The 19432-nt window shown below is 35.6% G+C and overlaps 1 protein-coding gene across 7 annotated transcripts in view; it reads left to right on the top strand.

Annotated features, from left to right (window-relative positions):
* Positions 1-19432, top strand: part of CEP170 (centrosomal protein 170) — a 100544-nt gene that overhangs the window by 61441 nt on the left and 19671 nt on the right. For 6 of the 7 annotated variants that reach the window (XM_057414442.1, XM_057414441.1, XM_057414437.1 and 3 more), the window contains 3 exons: positions 3873-4022; positions 10306-10432; positions 13793-15622. In XM_057414442.1, coding sequence (XP_057270425.1) covers positions 3873-4022; positions 10306-10432; positions 13793-15622 — 2107 coding nt within the window. The remainder of the gene's footprint in view (positions 1-3872; positions 4023-10305; positions 10433-13792; positions 15623-19432) is intronic. The other variant, XM_057414440.1, reaches the window with a different exon arrangement.

Here is a 19432-nt window from a genome sequence, read left to right as displayed (position 1 = left end):
TTTTATAAATGAGTTTGTTCTTTCTACAGCAATGTTGCTGTTCCGTTGCTATTCAAAATGTTCTGATTTGCAATGGAAATTGTTTCATGCTTCATAACAATAAAGTAGTTATTTTTAAACACCACCACCACAGTTTATTCAATGTTTCTGACAGTTCCACCATTACAGCCATGTGGCAGAGACCTTGCAGGAACCCCCTGTAATGGTGCAGATCGGTTTAGTGCCTAGATTTTTCCCTGTCAGTCAGATTTCAGGGATTCTGGGAAAATTATTATCCTGGGGTGGGGTTTTTTGGTTTTGTTTTGGGTTGTTTTTTCATGGGTTGTTTTTTTGTTTGGTTTTGGTTTGGGTTTGTTTTGTTGTTTGGTTTTTTTTTTATTTTTATCTTGTGGCAAAAGAAGCATTCAGAGTGAAATAATCTAGTCTTTCTGCTAAAATACAATTTCATATAACTAGACAGAGTAGGGTAGAAAAATTTACTTTCCAGAATGTTTGCTTGTAGGAAGCTGTTAGCTTGGAAATAGCTTCTCTGGTAGTTTGGGTTATAAATTATTTCTGTTTAATGAAATAGCATTAATAACTGCTTAAAAAAAATTAAATATTTAGGAATTTTCTTCACAGTGCATACTGCTACCTAAGTTAAAAAATAAATGTATTACTCCTCAAATCTCAGACTCTCTAATAATCCATGATTTTGTGCAAGTCCGTATTGTTTACAGTGATACAAAGTGAAAAGTTTTATTTCACTTAATTTTTTTTTGCTGATAGCTATGTGCTGGATATGTGTGATTTGAGGTCATTAGGAATATTCTTGAAGTCTTAAATGAATACATAGAATCCTTTTACCTCTTTTATAAAAAATAAAACAAAAAAGGCGTTCTTCTCCTGTTTCAAACAGCTTGCTGTGTCCAAACCGGTATTGTGGAATCTGGCTTTGTCTTTTTCTTCCCTAAAATACAGTTAATCAAAATACATGTGTTAGTTGCTTCTGTTTAAAGCTGTAGCTGCTGCTTCTGAAAAAAAAATACAAGTTTTGCAGAAAGAAACTTCAGTCTTTTTGTATATAAAAGATGCAGTGATGCGTGTCATCAGCTTTTCCTCAGGATTTTTTTTTGGTTTGGTTAAGTTATCTCCTAGATTTCCCTAAATGACTTTGAAATCATGAAGATATTTAAAGAAGAGAATTGACTAAAGACTTGGAAACCTTGAAGAATGCTTTTCAATATTTGTAGGAACATAGAGGTTTCTATCCGTTTTCTTTAATTTCTTTAATCACAACAGCTCATTGTTTGCACACATACCTTACCAAAACAACCTATAAAGTACAAATTGCATTTTCCTAAATGGTAGAGGGATGATTTCCAGCAGAAACCTTAAGGTTACACCATGGCTGTTTCTATTGAGGCTATACTCTCATTATTTAGTGAACAGGGTACTAAATGGAATAGTGATGCTGAAATTCTGATGGTATTTATTTTCTGCAGATGTGTGACAAGTGTGTAAGTGATATTGTCAAGCACTAAACATGAGTTGTTTTGATTTTTGCGTAGGTTTTTATATTTAAAATCTTACTTATACATTAATGGCATTGTTTTCAAAAGGGTTTTATATATATCACAGTTCTGAAACTTAGTCTTTTGGGCCAGATGTGAGAATCATTTCTTTCTTGCTAAGAAGAGGAGCATTACAGTTGTGTAGCCAGGGAACAGAGGGCAGGTGCTCCTAGATGCGGAATGAATGTATAGTGCAAAAATTTACATTTATTGAAGAAGATGCTTTCCCTTTTTAATAATAGTATCTCCAGATGTTTTGTTTATCTGTTCTGGCCTTTAATATCCCCACTATATATACAGAGGGAACATTAGGAATAGTAAATCTGTTACTTTGGTCTTACTGCTACCCATATTGCCTTTCACAGTAAAAATAGGCAATATTCAAATTTGGGTTTGCAGTAATTTCAGTAATAGAACAAAAATAATAAAATTTGCTTGAACAGGATTTCAGTACTAGAAAAGGTAAGACTGAAAGAAGCCATGTGTGCTGTTGTTTGTGATATAAGTCAAGGAATTTGACATGGTAAATGAATGTGCCACCAGGTAATAATATGAAGCAATTTACAGGCAGCAATTTACTCCTGCAGTCCTGATTAGATGCAAGTGTTGAATTCATTTTTTTACTCAGATGCTTATGTGATAAAATCAGATTTTCCTTTTGTTTAAAGGAACATGTAAAACTGTAATCAATGGAACTATGTTAAATGGGAAAAAAATGGCTACAGAATAGTGGTATATTCAAAGAAAGGAGGCAGTGAACAGTAACTGGTTTGTATCTTCAAAAATTGCCACAACTGTACAAATCAAAAGTATATACTTAAAGAGAAAACTTAACTTATATCACACTTTTTTTTTTTTAAGAAAAGAAATATTTATGAAATACTTTTAGGGAACTGGTGTATAAGTGTATCTAGATGTGATTCATGTATAGACTGAAAATTTGAGCATTGCCTGAATTTTAGAAATGCAGAAAGCATTTGAAAAAGCTTCCTCAGTTCTAAATGTATAAACGCTATAGCAACATCTTACTGGATATTTAGAAGAGCATAAGGAGGGGTTAAATGACAGGGTGCCTAATTTTTAACTTTTTTTTTTTTTTTCTTCATCTACTTCTCAGACGCTAAAAAACATTATGGTTTGTGGCCATCTAGTGGTGAATCCGTTTAAAATACACTAAACCTCTGGCTTCGCTGTGCAAAACTGAATTACAGAACGTTTAGGGGGAAGAAATAATTCAGTGTATCTTCTTGTCCTTTGCACTAGCAACATTTTTTTGCAGGAGAATAACCTCCATAGAAGTAATTTCTTTCTTTCGTTTTCTTTGTCTTTCTCTACAACAAAACAATTTTTTATGTTAGCAGCTAATTTTAATCTGTGTGTGGGTTTCCATTTTTATTCTGTAGGTTTTTTTAATGCCCAAGTCCTTAGTAGTAAAGTAGTGAATTTAATGCCTAGACAGAAATTGATAGATTTTATGAATTTCGTTTCCAACATACAAAATATTCTCTAATATATTTTTGAAGTATGCATTGATTCTGAAGGGAATTCATATTTCTTAGTATCTTTGACTCATAAGAAATTTGACAGACAATATACTGGCTTTCCTGCTTAAGTCCTTATTACTAAATTGCCTTGGTAATAACATTTTTCTAGTATTTTTCTCTGAGCATTGTTTTTTAAATGTCATAGAAAAATTATCCTATCACAAGCAGAAGGGGGATTACTGCAAACTTCAGTAGGAAACAGTGTAGTAGAGCAAGTATGGCAGGTCACATCTTGAATGAGATGAGTCTACATAGCTTGTGAGACGGTGGACTTCTAACATCTACGAAGTCCCTAACAAATTAAAAACTGAAATTTTGTTTGTGTTAGAGAAACAATTCAATAAGCGTATTAATAACATGTATAAGCATTTGTATTTCTTGCTTTCATTAGATAATAGCAAAAATGTAAAAATTCAGTGGTTACAGTTCTTGGGTTTTTTCCTTAATTGGGAAATGGAATGTCAAATGGATTTTGTCAAGATTTTGCCTTTCCTTTTTGTTTCTTTCATCAAAGTGTCATTTTTACACATCTGACCATTCCAGCTAGCAGTTCCTTGACTTGTCACGATGTTGGCATAGAGTTCTGGTCTTTTTCTAATTGCTGTATATATTTTTCCTATTTAATTTGTAGATTTCACCAAGATGACAAATAAGTATAATACAGCAAAATCTATTTAAACTCACTATCCAGCATGCCACCATCCATCCATTAACATTGAACATTATATCAGGATGGTATTGGGTTAATGTATGTAATGGTTTGTTTCATTTTCAGGTATTTGGAGTGGATGACAGCCAGGATTATAATAGGCCTGTTATCAACGAGAACCAGAAAGATTTAGTAAAAGATTGGGCTATAAATTCTGCTACAGTAGTGCTGGAAGAAAAAAGACCACTGAGTACAACTGGATTTCTTGACACAGAGGTAGAATTTAATTTTTGAAGGTCTTCTTTTTTCTTCCAATAAGAGAGAGCACTAATAACTGACCAGTAAGTGTTAAACAACAAGCAAAACCGTGCCTAGAAAACATTACCTCAGATGTAAAAGTATTTTACTTTTCTTAGGCCTTTATTGCATTATTACAACTTCTCTCTCAGAGACATTACATTTGGAGGTTTTCAACTTTGCTACCTTTCTATGTGCACTAACACCAGTGTATTGGAAATGTAGCAGGAGCTTCCTTACAACATTATATTGCAACATACATTTGTACAGCATAGGCTTCTTGTAAGTTATGCAGCAGAACTGAGGAAAAGCTGATTATGTTTTATAGCCCAAAGCAAGTAACTGTATTAAAATTCAAGAATAAGGTGTCTGAATTTAATGCGTGATACAAAGTTAGCTAAGAAAAAAATGGTGGATTATACATTTCAGATATTTTTGCAAAGCAGAGAGCTCCAGGTTTTTACACTCACAGTTTGAGTTCTCAAGTGAGATGCCACTCATGAGGAGCCACTTGCCTTGGAAGCAGTATAATTTAATCAGTTGGTGAAAGATCAGGAAAAGGAAAATGCCTGTTCTTTATATATGACTCAGAATACGCATGCAAGCTAGATGTTAATTGTATTTCATATTGAAATCTTGGGTGACATTCTGATGTCGTTGTCATGGATAAACTATAACTTGAAATGTGTTGGGAACAGAACAGGCTCACACTGGAGCAGAATTAATCTGTAACAGTAATGAAGCACACGAGTCTTACTTCTACTTGCCATGGCAAACTGTTACTGAAGTATGATCCTGTAAATTAGCAAACTTCATAAATAAGCAAATTTTCTGGAGTATATCAAGAGCTTAAAGTATAGCTTTGTGTGCCTCCCATGTGAATACATCAGGGTTAGTATCTAGGAATCTGTTCCTCCTAGAGGAGGTCTGCTTTATCATGGTTGTATTTTAGCTGCTGTGCAGTCTTGATACACTATGTTACTGCATCCAGATTAGTATCTTTGAATAGTTTCTCTAAGCTTTCTGCTTGGAGTAAATTATTGCCGTACAGCATGTTCATATTATGTGGAAGAATTTGACAAACTTTGGCTTTCACCTTGCTTCTTTGCATGAATCTATAACTACAATCTTTCTTGGTTTTCATGACTTTTGCAAGATTCAGCTTTTTTGTGCTGTATCAGTTGTCAAGGGTATTAAAAGTATTGATATTTTCCTTTTTCTATAATTTCACAAGCAGAAAAAGAATTTATGATTTATTTTAGGAACATAAACTAGCTTTCCAAGTTTCATAATTTGCAAATAATGGGGTTTAATTTTAGAAGATTGAGACTTCTGCAGTCATAGGGCAGGTGTAAGAATCCTTCTGGAAACAGCATACTAAAACTTGCTTTGATTTATGTTGAAATTACAAGAATTATGCCTTTTTATTACTGTGGATGCTTTGCTGGATACAAAAGTCTACATACATTAGGAAGGGAATGGGTTATTTGATAGTCTTAATTTACAAGATAACTACAAGAAATGACAGGAAAAAACTAAAATTGATCAGTTGGTAAAGGATCAAAACTGACAGAAACAATACATGTAGAGAAGGTATTGGTGTAAGAAGAGTTAAGGACAGATGAAAATGGAAAAAGGCTTACCAGAGAAAGTTAAAAATAGAAGTTGGTTGATACATATGTAAAAGAGAAGCTAATTCAGAAAAAAACAGAAAAATAAAGGTGTGTTTTGTAGTATCATAATGGGAAAACAATCATGAGAAAACTCTTGAGAGAATATGGTAATATTTCAAGTCATTACTAAAACTTTGTTTATCATTATGAAAGGGAGAGAGAGAGGCAAGCGTGTTTGATTTGTAAAGTATGTGGGTATCATGTTCTCATTATGTACAAACTTTTCTGCTTGTGGTTTTTGGAAGAATTACTGCATTACTGGGCTGCAGATCATAAACTAATAAACCTTGTTGAATACCTTGGCTAAATAGTGATGGCCTCAGGGTAGGTTTGCATCCACTCAGATTCTGGGTAGACCGTCTTCCAGCTGCCCATCACAGTTGTACCTGTAGATGATTTAGCAGAATGAGGCGAATGTAGAATATGATTGACAGAAAAAGCAGAGAATAAAAAATTAAGATATTTCAATTGAGGAAAATGGAAAAGATGGCTTTGGAAATAATGAAGATCCTATAAAAACAATTTTTGGGTTGAAAGATTATTCTGAACTTAAATATCTTAAATTTACAGGGTTTGTGAAGTGTCATGAATAATGTGTTTGGAAAGAACCTTAAAGACTGCTTTTCTTAAAAGGAAATTCTCACCTTTTCCTTTGACGTGACAAGCTTTGGTACTTTGGAGCAGTGTATGTCATGAGACTAAATGAAATGCAGAGTGCATGTCTGACACGGTTGGATTGAGCCTGCATGTACTGGTTCTTGCCTTTTCAGTGATTACAGATAGGCAGTAAAAATATTAAATCTATCTATTTAAAATATTTAAATGTTTTTATTTTCTATATTATAAGCTGCCACTTGCCAACCGAGGTAAGTGTGATTTAAGAACAAAAATTAAATAAGATAGATAACAAAGAGAATATTGTTGTTGTTCTTATTGTTATTTATTCTCACTATGTGAACTTGATTAATAAACACACTGTAGACGTTTGGGCTCTGATTTATCCATCCAGCTTCCATTTAATTTTCCGTGGTCAGTTGTCTGTGCTAACCACAGTTCTTAAAAAATGTACCTGCTTTAGCAACGTTGTCTTTGATGTGCTTCTAAGGACATACCTGGTTTTCGTTTGGTTTGTCTTGGAGTTTTTTAAATTTTTTGAAAAGGCTGCTGCACATTCTGAAACCTGGTTCTGCATCTGCGGGGTCACCAGTGCCATTAACTGCAATGTTCCTTTCCTGTTTTGAATGCTCATTTCATGTCTTTTCCACTGAAGAGAAAAGAAATAATACTGCTGACATTCTGAATGCTGAATAATTTCATTTTTGTGAATATTTGATATATTGCTTCTTAGAAGTGGAGAACTGCCATGTGTATTCAGAGGCTGTATTTCCTTTTGTTTGTCCTCTCTAATTACAGTAATTTCCTGCCCTTCTGTAGAGCAAATGATTTAGTCTGAAGTTTGATGCTTACTTTTTGGTTGAACTTAGATGCTATACTGAAACATAGGATGATTGTGTCACTAGGATCATGTGGCTATGAAAAGGCAAATATGACCCTTGGAACAATGTATTGTCTAGTAGAGAAGGGCAGTGTTGTAGCCATGGTGGAAAGTGTTGGTGAAATTTCCTCTGAAATAGTGGCCATAGAATATTTGTCAGCCACGATTAAGAAGGGTGAATACAAGATTAGAGAAGATACAAAGAGAGCGACTCAGATTATTATGGGCACAGAGATTGACTTTACAAGACTGGATTCATACAATTCATTTAGTATAGCAAAGTAGTGGCTGAGATGGATACAGTTGCTGGATTTAGTTGTTTAAGATAGACATCAGTGTTGCTCCAGAACAAATGTAGAGACAGTGGCTGAAAATAAAGTGAGCATGGAAATTTGAAAAAAGATCATCACCCTTGGAATAATATGGTCCTGAAGCAGATAGAGTGAGGAGGTACTAAAAGAACTGCTTTCAAGGCAGCACTTCAGTTTATGAAAGGATGGCATGATACAATTCTTACAACATGAGATGGCTGGAGTATGTGTCTGAAAGGACTTCTTTTTCTTTTTTATTCAGCTTGTTGAAATTTATTAAAAAAAAAGAAAAATTATTATTTTGCTTTGAAATGCCAAGTATGGAGATGCTTCCAGGTGTCCTGTGTGTGCACTGTGAAGTTTTTTCAGATGTACAGCCTGAAGTCCTAAATCTTCAAGCTGGAATAATAAATCCACAGAAATCCATTGGTCCATTTTCTGAAGATCTGTTAGTCCAGTTTAGTTTGTATATGCAATAAGCAAAAGGGAAAGCAGATTTAACATGGAAGTTGAAATGTTGGTATCTCTTACATGAAGCCAGCGTTTCTGGAAGACTAGGAAATTCCTTTTGGTATTCAAGAGATTTGGAGGATTGCTTGCTTTCCTGTAAATGGATATGAATTATAGAAAGAACATTAGGATAACTGACTGTGACTTTTTTAATGTGTGTTTTATAAACCTTTCACCTTTCAGTTGTGCTTAAATTACTATCAAAAGAAACTGCTTTTCATTGTTCTGTATTTTGTGCTTTAGTATATAGAGGTGACAGAATACACATTTACATCCACTAAGTAGAAAACTTTTTTTTTTTAGTGATTATTTTCAGAGAAAAGTAATTTATTATGTTGGTTTGCTACAGTTAATCTGCAAAGTTTTAACGTATTTCTCTATTGTGAAGTAGAATTCAGATTTCCACTACATATCATATCTCTATCTCTGGAATTAGCTAGGCAGTACATAAGGAGCTAGTCGGTGTTTTCTGTACTAAAGGTAGTGGGGATGTCTATCATATTTGGGTTTGGTTGTAATTAGGAGGTTTATTGAAGATGGAAGTTCACTAGTACAGACAGGCAATAGAGAAAGTTTAGAGATATGAAGGAAAAATGAGGCTTCAGCAGTAGTTGTCAGTCTGTAAATTCTGCACGTATTTGCATGGGGGTTTTGCAATATTTTTTTCTGGCACCCTTTTCCTTGTATTGTGTTCAGAAATGCCAATGAATAGCAGTTCAGTTCAGTTGCCTCTCTTTGCTGTTATTAGACTTGAATTTTATAACATTTTGACTCTAAGAAATGAATTCACAATGTGGAAATTTATATAATAATTCAAATAAATTATTTGGTTCATCTCTGACTTACTACATTCATAGTATTCTGAAAGAGATTTGTGATGTTCCAATTGTGTTCATTAATTATGGTCACTTGTTTAATCAGGAGAAATTCAAGATCATAAATTCAAGTCTTCTCAAATGCCTAAGTCACTTTTAATTTGAAGGAAGTTACACCAGATGACATTGTTCACCATTCTATTGCTGCTAAATAGATCTTAGAAAATTTATAGAGTTGGTTCCTGGTCAAAGACTGGAATCCCAGAGTGGCCAAGGGATTAGGCAGAAATCAGTGTTTTGAATAGTAGTGCCATGATATGAACAGGCAACAGAGCTTCCGCTAACCTTTGAAACAACTCCTACAAATCTCGTTATGAAGCAACTTACTGGTTTTTCCATGTTCTTTCCATCTTGTTGGTCTTGAATTGTGATTCTCATTTGACTTGCCTATGGTTATGTAACTCCTTTGGAACTGTAGTCAAGAAGTTCTGTCGTTTGCAGTGCTTTGTCTTTTGAGTCCAATAAATTAAGACTATGTAAACTTCTGTATAGCCTTTGACAGTGTACAGCCCATGTGTGCATGTGCAGGTGCACATATATATACATCAACAGTTGCCTGCTGTCTTTCTGGGGAGATGTGAGCAAGAGAGACTACAATATATTGGGTGAAACAGTAATATTACATTAGATTTGGAAATAAGTGGGTTTTTTTGTTTTGTGTTTGTTTGGTTTTTAATTACTTAAGATGCTATAACAACACAAGAAGATGATTTAATTTTATATTTGCTTTTTTTACATATTAAAGCTTTTCAAGGGTTCAAAAGACTTACTGTCAAGGAAGTAAGTTAATTTCCTTTCTAGGTCAGCTGCAAAAAATGATCTGATACTGGTTACTTCGACTTCACAGTTACCCGGTAGGATGGATTAAAACTAACTGTTGCTTCCTTTTTTTTTGTTTGGGCCAAACAAATAATATGATCTTCCTTTCCTTTCCATCATAAGTTATCTTACTCTTTTAGTCTTTAAGGTAGTCTTTCTGTAATGTAGTAAATAGTTCATCTGGACAAGGGGGTCTTCTAAGCTGGTAAAATGTCTCTTTCTTGGCTTCCTTAAAAACATTTTTAAAGTTAACACACACACTCTCACACCCCATTCCTGCTTTTCTGAGCTGAGGACTGAAATAACCGTTTGAAAACTCACATATTTTATATAGGTTCTGATGTTTAAGAGTTCACTGCACTAGGATATATTCTTTATTCAGTGCCGACTGTGCAGCTATATAGATTTTGGTTTTTGCCATTCTAGAGCTGGTAACTGTAAAACATACCAAGGTAAACTCTTTCTTCAGCTTCTTCCAGGGAAATAGTTTCTGACATACCTAGTCAGAAGAAACCTGGAAAAGGGGCATGCTTTTTATCAAACTGTTGTAATTTTTCTTTTTCTTTTCTTCTTCCTTAGGGAGGTTCTACTGCCCCTGGAAGTAAACGTTGGGTATCACAGTGGGCCAGTTTGGCTGCTAATCACACACGTCATGACCAAGATGACCTGAGATTGGAGTCATCTATGTCTCTTCCACTAGAAAACGGTATAAAAAGCTGTTTTTGTCATAAAATCTGCTGAAGAAACCTATGAAAGGGAGAAAAGAGTACCTACATAAACAGCTTTCTTACTCTTAGTACCTGTTTTATTTTTTATGAGTACCTATTTTATTTTTTATGCTGATACTTGTGAATTGTGGTGGAGTTAGTGTACCTCTTCAATATAAAATGGACTAGTAACTACAAAGGGACATCATGTTGATGAACGCTTCTTATTTTGAAAATTATATGCTATTTACTGATCAAGAAGTAACTAATTATTAGTCATCTATAGATATTTTTTCCAACAATTCCAGTATTTCCTCTTATTCCAGCTGAATTTGAAATTTTCAGCATCAAAAAAAAAGTTCAAAAGATCAGGTGAAAAAAAAGCATGGTTTAGAAGTAGAAATGCTTTTGTGTGTACACTGCTTCTGAAGATACACTGCTATTGACAGAACATGTACAATATCCTTATGTCAGAAATTGGTAATTTTTTTTCTCCTATAGTCAGACCTGTTGCAGAGAAAAAAATTGCCTTAGTTCTTTGGGTATTTGTGTTGAGGACCAGCCTTCTTGGGTCAACTCTGTGTCTTCGTACTGAAGACTCTTTTGAAATTCACCAAGAAACAAGTTACATGCTTAAATAAATGTAAAAGATTGGATCTGGTAAGTCTGTCTGAGAGAAGTCAATCTTCATGGATAGCAGTCATATTGATTTTCATTGAACTTCCATTTTTTTTATAATTTCTGAGAAAAACAGTCTAGGAATCAGAAAACCTTCCATAGATTCCAGAGATACCACCTGTTTCTCAAAAGAGTGTCCTAGCACAGATTATACAAAAAAAAGATGTGAGTCATTTTGCATTCTTCATCAAAGGTGTGGTACTGTGCAAAGAGAAAAGAAAGATTGAAGGGCTCAGAAAGTAGCAAATATGTGTAATTGTACAATATGTACAACCGTATACAAACAGCATGTTGGTTGTTATTCAATTAAGTGCTTAGAGAATTCTTGTAGAGAAGTGTCCTGAGTTCAGCAGTAGCAGTCATTTTTCTCCTTCTTAGTAGCTGGTGCAGTGCTGTGTTTTTGACTTTCAGCCTGGGAACAGTGCCAATAACACCAGTGTTTCTAGTTGTTGCTTAGTAATGTTTATTCTGACCAAGAGTCTCATGCTCTGCCCGGGGAGGAGGGGAAGCTGGGAGGAAGCAGAGACAGGACACCTGACCCAAACTAGCCGAAGAGGTATTCCACATCACAGCACATCATGCCCATGCCCATATACACTGGGGGCAGTTACCTGGAAGGGCTAGATATCTGCTCAGGCTGGGTATTCATCGGCAGGTGATGAGCAGGTGTATTCTCTTCCCTTGTTATTTCCCTTATCATTATTATTATTATTATTGGTGGTAGCAGTGGTGGTTTGTGTTACACCTTAGTTACTGGACTGTTCTTATCTCAACCTGTGGGAGTTACATTCTTCTGATTCTCCTCCCCATCCCTCTGGGAGCAGGGGGGAGAAGAAGGGGGAGGAGGGGAGTGAGCAAGTGGCTGCATGGTTCCGAGTTACTGACTGGGCTTAAACCATGACAAGAGGGAAGCCCTGTATTCCAGTTTGTATTCCTGGAACAGCCAATGCTGGTGCAAGCCTTGATAGAAGGATTCCCAACAGGATATTTAGAACTGTTGTTTATAGATCTCTCCTGGTGTAAAGTGAATTGGCAGATGTGTGTTAGTACGTATGTCACATTATATTGCAACAACTGGTAAATAAACTGCAAAAAGAATTTTCTGTCCAAACACTGAAAGTCAGAGCAATTCATAGAGCAATTCGTATTATCTCTGTATGTGCTTGCTTTGCACATTCTTTTGATGCTTTTTATACATTTTTCTATATATTTCTATCTACAGTGTCTTGTTTGGGTTAAAAACATTCTTTTTGCTCTCTCAACCATACTAAGTTCTTTCTTCATGAGTGGGGCTTTTCAATACTGCTGAAAGAATGTCCCATGGGGAGAGGCTGTAGCCTTTTGTTGAGACAAGACCTTGAGCTGTGGAACAGGCAAGTAGTGAGGAAGGAGGGGGATCTTACTCATTCAGAAATCTGGTGTTACGTGTGTTCAGGAAGACTTGTTTTCCACTCCCTATTGTAATGGTATGCTGGTATACCAGTGATTTGTGTTGTACCTATTTTAACTTACCGCGAGAGTGTAAAAATTTTACATTCATATATATGGTCCAGTGTACACAGCTGGCTAAAAGAGGGTGATTTGAGGGATAACATATCTTATGTAGCTCAAAATCTTGTATCTATCAAAAGGAAAGTTTTCATATGAGAGCAGTTGTAGCCCATATTATGGAACATACTTACTGAGATTACAATGAAGCAGGAAAAAATACCATAGTCCCTATGTAAGAATGCCACAAATGTTCACTTTCGCAGTGTACAGCCACAGAGGGTCAGCAAGGTACTAAGTAGCCCAAGATGCCACGCAAGCAGGCAATTGTTCAATTACAATCATCCTTATCCATGTTTGGGAAGAAATTCTGTTTGTAGCAAAGCTGGAAGACAGGGTGGTGTTCTCTCTTTGCACTCTTACCCTGCTTCTCAAATGACTCCTTCCCTTTTCCTGCAGTATGCCAGTTTTCTGAAGTACACGTTCAGAAGATGGCCTTTCATGTCCTGTTCACATCTCTGTGATAAACCAGAAATAGGTCATTGCAGTAATTCCATTGTGACAGTTTAGAGATTGCTTTCATAGATGCATGTTCTGCATCAGCACTTTGGATTGTGTAGAATTAACTGTTCTCTTGTATGACACCCTAACCATTCTACTTCTAGTAATAGAGAAATATTTTTTTATGTATGTACTCACTTTTATTAGCAGATACCTGTTCTAAATTATGTTAGCACATGACTTTGCTCAAGTTCTTAATACAAAATGTATTGGAAGAGTGAAATGAAATAATATAGCTAGTTACATGCAGGTATTGGAAGTAGTTAATGTAATTCACAAACAGAATTCCCACTCTTTCATATGAGTGTTTCCAGTCTTTCCTGTAAACAGGAAATGATGCCAGTAATGGGCTCAATTGGAGAAAGTCCAGCTCATGTTAAAGGACATGAACATTATTTTAAAAGTTTTCTACCCAAGCAGCTTATATGGATAGTCAAACCTCCATCAACTGAGATTTTTAAGAACTTCTATAAATGTTTTTAAACATTTATTTGTCTAATTGATGCTGCTGTAGAACAGAGGGACGGACAGACTATTTTATTCAGTTGTGTTTTATGTTGGTACGTTAGTCTTACCTTAATATTTTTACCTTGCTGTTTGAATGAATTCTCACATATTTTTTTCATTTTTAGATGCAGACATCAGTGAGTCTGGTATTTCTGTTAGAAGCACTGGTTCAGCTGCTTCTATGACTAGCCAGGGTGAGCGAAAGAGGAGGACACTTCCACAGCTTCCTAAAGAGGAGAAAGTGAATGAAAGCTCAAAAGTAAAACCCACATCTCATCAGAGATCAGAAATAGGTGAAAAGCAAGACACTGAACTTCAGGAGAAGGAAACTCCAGCTCGTCCCTCAGATGCTGATAGCAGAACTGTAGCCAAGTCCAGCAGAACAATGAATGGTGTTTCGCCCAAAGCTACTGGAGACAAAGTTTTTTCTTTCCCCAGCTGTTCCAGTAAAGAGCGAGTGGAAACTAGCAGAGAAACTTCTGCGGTGAAACAGGCTTTAGCAAAAATTCAGCAACAAGAAAGAAAGGAGCAAGGACACTGGACACCCACAAAATTATCCTCTACAAAACCTGCTGCAAACCAAGTTGAGAAAGGTAGGGAGGAGATCATTATGTCACCCAAAACTTCAGGTAATCAAGACAGAGCTCCTGCACACATTACAGATAAGGCAGAAATGAAGTTGGTGCAGAGTGAGGGAAAAAGAAGAAAAAATGAGGAAACTATTAAAGGACAAGCTCCTAAACCATCTGGAGGAGAAAAAAAGGAATCTTCAAAACCATTAGTGAGGCAAGGTAGCTTTACTATAGATAAGCCTAGCACAAATATACCTATAGAACTTATTCCTCACATTAATAAGCAAAGTGGATCTGCTGCCCCTTTAGCATCTGCAAACAGGATACGTGACAGAAGTGATTCAATGGACACTGATTCCAGTCTAGATACAACACTCATTTTAAAAGACACAGAAGCTGTAATGGCTTTCCTTGAAGCTAAATTGCGTGAAGAAAATAAAACTGATGAAGGTCCAGAAACTCCAAGCTACAACAGAGATAATTCCATATCACCAGAATCTGACGTAGATACAGCCAGCACAATCAGTCTTGTTACTGGTGACTCCGAAAGGAAATCCACACAGAAGCGCAAGACCTTTACAACCTTATATAAAGATAGGTGCTCCTCTGGTTCTCCTTCAAAGGATGTTTTAAAATCTTCTGCAACAAGTGCCAGAGAAAAGATGGAAAAGAAAACTAAAAGTCGGTCTTCAGATGGTGGCTCTAGAGCTGATGCTCGCAAAGCTGTGCAGTCCAGTGGAAGAATGAGACAACCATCAGTAGATTTGACAGATGATGACCAAACATCTAGTGTACCTCATTCTGCCATTTCTGATATCTTATCATCTGACCAGGAAACCTACTCTGGCAAATCACATGGAAGAGTTCCTTTTGCCTCAGCAGATGAACTTTTACATTCCAAGATGGAAGGAAAGTCAGGTAAATCAAAAACTTCTCCTGTTGCACTTGGGCAGTCTAGTAAATCTACCACTCTTCCAAGACCTCGTCCTACAAGGACTTCTCTCTTGCGCAGAGCACGGCTTGGTGAAGCCTCCGATAGCGAGCTCGCTGATGCTGATAAGGCTTCAGTGGCTTCCGAAGTGTCCACTACAAGTTCTACGTCAAAACCTCCATCAGGGAGGAGAAGTATCTCCAGAATAGACTTACTTGCTCAACCGCGCAGAAACCGACTTGGCTCTTTATCAGCACGTAGTGATTCTGAAGCAACAATAACTAGAAGCACTGCCTCATCTCGTACCCCGGAAGCTATTCTCAGAAGTAGTGCCAGGCTAGCATCAGCAGGAGATAGTAGTAAAGTTTCTGCTAGAACTCGTGCCAATAGCATTTCTCGACTTTCAGATTCAAAATCCAGATCTTTGGCTTCAGCTCATAATTCTCCCTCAGGTACGTGACACTATTTGAATTAGTTTTCTCCAATATTTTTTTTTCATATATGGATTTTTTTATTATTATTATTTTTGTAAGTAACAGTTCTTAAGAAGCATTTGTTGAGTTTTAATTGGTGGAGGCTTTCTCCTTGGAGTATGAGACTTCCTTGGAAGGGCTTGTGGACAATTCTCATTTAAAATTATAAAAACAAGATATTGCAATTCTTTAACTCTTTGGTTATTGTTTTAAACTTGTAACCAGTAACAAAGAATTGCATTGAGGCATTTGGATGTGGCAGCATTAGTACAAAACCAGGACAGATATCTCTTTACTCAAGTCACGGTAGTAGAAGTTCAGAACTACATAGAAGATGCAATGTTTATTTGTAAGATAGGCTTGTAAGTATGCTGAACAGCAAATGTTTCCTGAGATATCTGTAGGATAACTATAATTTAAAATTTAAGATTAGCTTCCAGAACTATGAGAGTGAGAATTGTTTGGTAAGAATAATAACAAGGTAGATACGGAAAAATTAAACACAAACGCTACCTAAATACTGTAAAGTTATTTATATTAAAATGATTGCCTTGTCTTGGAGTAGTTTCTGTTCTCTGTTCCAAATCTTGACAATTTATGATTTCATCATGATTTTCAAATTATGTTCATCTTCTTTTGTGTTCCTTTACAGTAATATGATGTGTGGAAGGAAAAATAAGTTGATTAATTTTAACTACTCTTCTGTTAGAAGTGAACATAATAGTTTTAGTGCAAGCACTGTGAAAGAGTGCCAGCTTTTTTACAAAAGCAATATTAAATCAACCAAAACTTAAAAGAGTTATTTCTAAATAAGTGACCTTTCATGTGGAATGAATACCTAAAATTGATGACCTCTTGCTTTTTGAATTGTCATACTAACAACTTGACTTTATTTGAAGCTGATCCACAATTTAAGAAAAGTTTAAATAGGATAGCTTCCAGGGTTCTGTGTTGCTACAGAAATTATATATTGTCCTTTATTCCTTCCCATTCAGACTTGATATAAATATCTGTGATAAGTTTCCCACAGTCCTACTGCTTTTTTGATGCTTGTATATCATAAATGTACCTTCTTAGGATTCTCGGCAGTGTTCATTCCCTGGCTAGGTATCTTTTGGCTGTTTCATTAGCTGAACAGAAATTTCTGTAGAGATACTAATGAGGTATTCAGTGAACAATGAAGTTGAATCTGTTTAGTGTTATGACAGGTGTCTACAAAGATTAAAAAAAAAAAAGTGAAACTTCAGAAAAAAAAGTCTTTGTAAGATATCATTGGAAAAGTAGCATGTGTTCAATTTTAATTTAAGTTTTAAATTTACATGTGCAGCCTGAAAGAGTGGCAACATTAGGTCAGGGAAAACTGTCAGTTGAGACTGCTTCTATACGCTTAACAGTTAGCACTAGTTCACATTGGGATATTGCTGACACTTCGCTGCTGCTTGTTTTTCACAAAACTATATATGGATTTTGTGTTTTGTGCCCATGTGAACTATTGCATGCTTCCTAATTTTTTCCCAGGTTGCTGCATTTAAATGATTTGCTGCTTGTGTTCAAGGGAGCGGGTGTATCTTGCTCTTCCCAGTCTATTAGGCTATCACAGTTGCCTTTGTTAAACATTCCTTTCATTTACCTGCATTACACAAAGTTTACTGTAGCTTGTATAAAATACTCTTTTCAGGAAAGAATATATGCCATCTTCCTTGAGCTACCCCAACCTAACAAGCTAGGTATTTTTAAAAGACTGTTGTTAGAAAAATCTACAGTAGAAATAGCTTCTGTCGTGTAACACATCATCAGTTTACGTGTCAAACTCGGGGAGAAGCCAGTATCAGTGTAAAGGTGAAAAAAATCTGAAAGCAACTAATAAGTCAGTCAGATACTTTCAAAAGAAAATCATGGCATAATAAATCAATCAAGTCTTGTTACTAAGCAAAGAATATTTTTAGTACTTTTTAGGATTTGGAGTTCTGGGTTTTGCCTGTATCAGTAAGCTGATTGTATAATTTTCTTTTTACTCATCTATTGAGAGTATATATTAGGAAAATCTGATCTGCTTTAAAAGTGGCATAATCTTCTAGTATATGTAAGAGTGCGTGTATACGTACATATCTCCTATTGTATATAGGGTACTAGTCAGTCATTTTCCCTTTAGCATCTTATACAATGATGCTAATAACTACCCAACACATCAAGCTATTAATAATTTTATTTTATCCTTGCATAAAAGTATTTAAAATATCTTTTAATGAAATGTGTTAATTCTGTGCAATATATAAAAATAGAATGCTAGCAGAAGCTTTTCAATCCAAAGCATGTAATTCCTGAGTTTAATTTCATTTCTAGAAATGTCAACAATTCACTTAATTTTAGCACTTTAGGAAATTACTAATGAAGTACCTGATGCAAGTGCCTCAACTGTTTGAATGTGTTTTACTTCAGACATATTTAATCAAGGCATAACGGTGATACACTTTCCTCTCTCCTTGGAGCTAGAAAGACTGGAAAATGAATGATCATTACCGAGATAGAGTTTGTTGGCTTGGTTTGATTTTTTTTCTTATCTTTTACCAGAAAACTTGTTGGTATTGTCTTCTCAACAGAGATCAGTTAATGTTACCGTAATGTAGATCACTAACCATTGGCAGGAGAATCCTGCTTCTTCAATCTAGTCTATCAAAGAGAAAATTATTTCCGTGTTTCCCAAATCTTTTTAAATGTTCAGACATACATCCCTGTGAAACAGGGGCAAAAAAAGGCATCCTTTTAGCGGATAAATGGCACGTTTTGAATGAGAATTACCAGCATTAAAGTAATTACCAGGGTGTTCCTGTGGTAGGAGGCTTGGTAACTGACAACACTGTGAAGACATGTGAAGCAGAATTAATATTTTTTTACCGCAAGCAGTGAAAGATTTAATCAAGGCTGAATCATCAAATAGCAGAATGTGATCAATAAAAACAGAGAAGACCAAAGACCTTTTTTCACAATTGCAGAGGGAAGTTGATGTTACAGAAGGGGCTGTTTACTGGGAAAATTAAAAAAGGATCAGACCTAGTGCAAAAGTGCAACTGTAAAATTAAGCAGTGAGTCAGAGTAGAGAGACCTTGAACAAGTAGTTGTGTTCAGCAGCTTTGCTGGGTTGCTGACCTAAATGTCATTGCAAATAACTAGCAGATAAGTTGATCAAAGCTGTTGGGGGAGGAAAAAGAAAGCAAAAGGAAAAAAAAATTGAACATGGAGAGAAAACAACCCTTATTCCAGGATCTTTGAAAAGTGTGAACCTTGAGAAGGCATCAGTGAGAGTGCATTATAAGAGAGATGCTTAATGAAGTCTGTCCTTAGGTCTTAAGTGACTTGATTATGGTGTCTATCAAAATTGCCAGCTTATGGTGCTGTCAACGCGTTATACTTCTAGAGTAGTCCCCAAATCAGGTTGGTCTGCTGATTACTTTAGCCAGAGTTTTGGAGGGATTTTTAATTACTGGTACCCATATTCACAGTCTTTGCTAAGATAATTTGCATGATAGCTTTCAGAAATCTGCGTAAACTACAATGACATATTGGGGCTGCTTAATTAAAAAATAGTATTAAAAGCATATACGTGCGAATGTATCGCTAGCATAATGGGAAACACGCTTGGATATTGCTTGTCGTGAGTTGTACAACTTTGAAATTTTTACTGTTAAGCTTGCAATACCTTTTTCCGTATATTAATGAGAAACTCATTGATAATATATGAACAACATTTTAAGGCCTTAAAATCTAATGACCTTAAAAAACGTAGAGGGA

The sequence above is a fragment of the Pezoporus wallicus genome, unplaced genomic scaffold (genome assembly GCF_028554395.1).
Source record: "Pezoporus wallicus isolate ANWC-B61680 ecotype Strahan unplaced genomic scaffold, APGP_CSIRO_Pwel_v1 contig_8042, whole genome shotgun sequence".
In the NCBI taxonomy this organism is placed as follows: domain Eukaryota; kingdom Metazoa; phylum Chordata; class Aves; order Psittaciformes; family Psittacidae; genus Pezoporus; species Pezoporus wallicus.
Note: the sequence above shows the minus strand (reverse complement) of the source record. Positions and strands in the feature narration are given on the sequence as shown.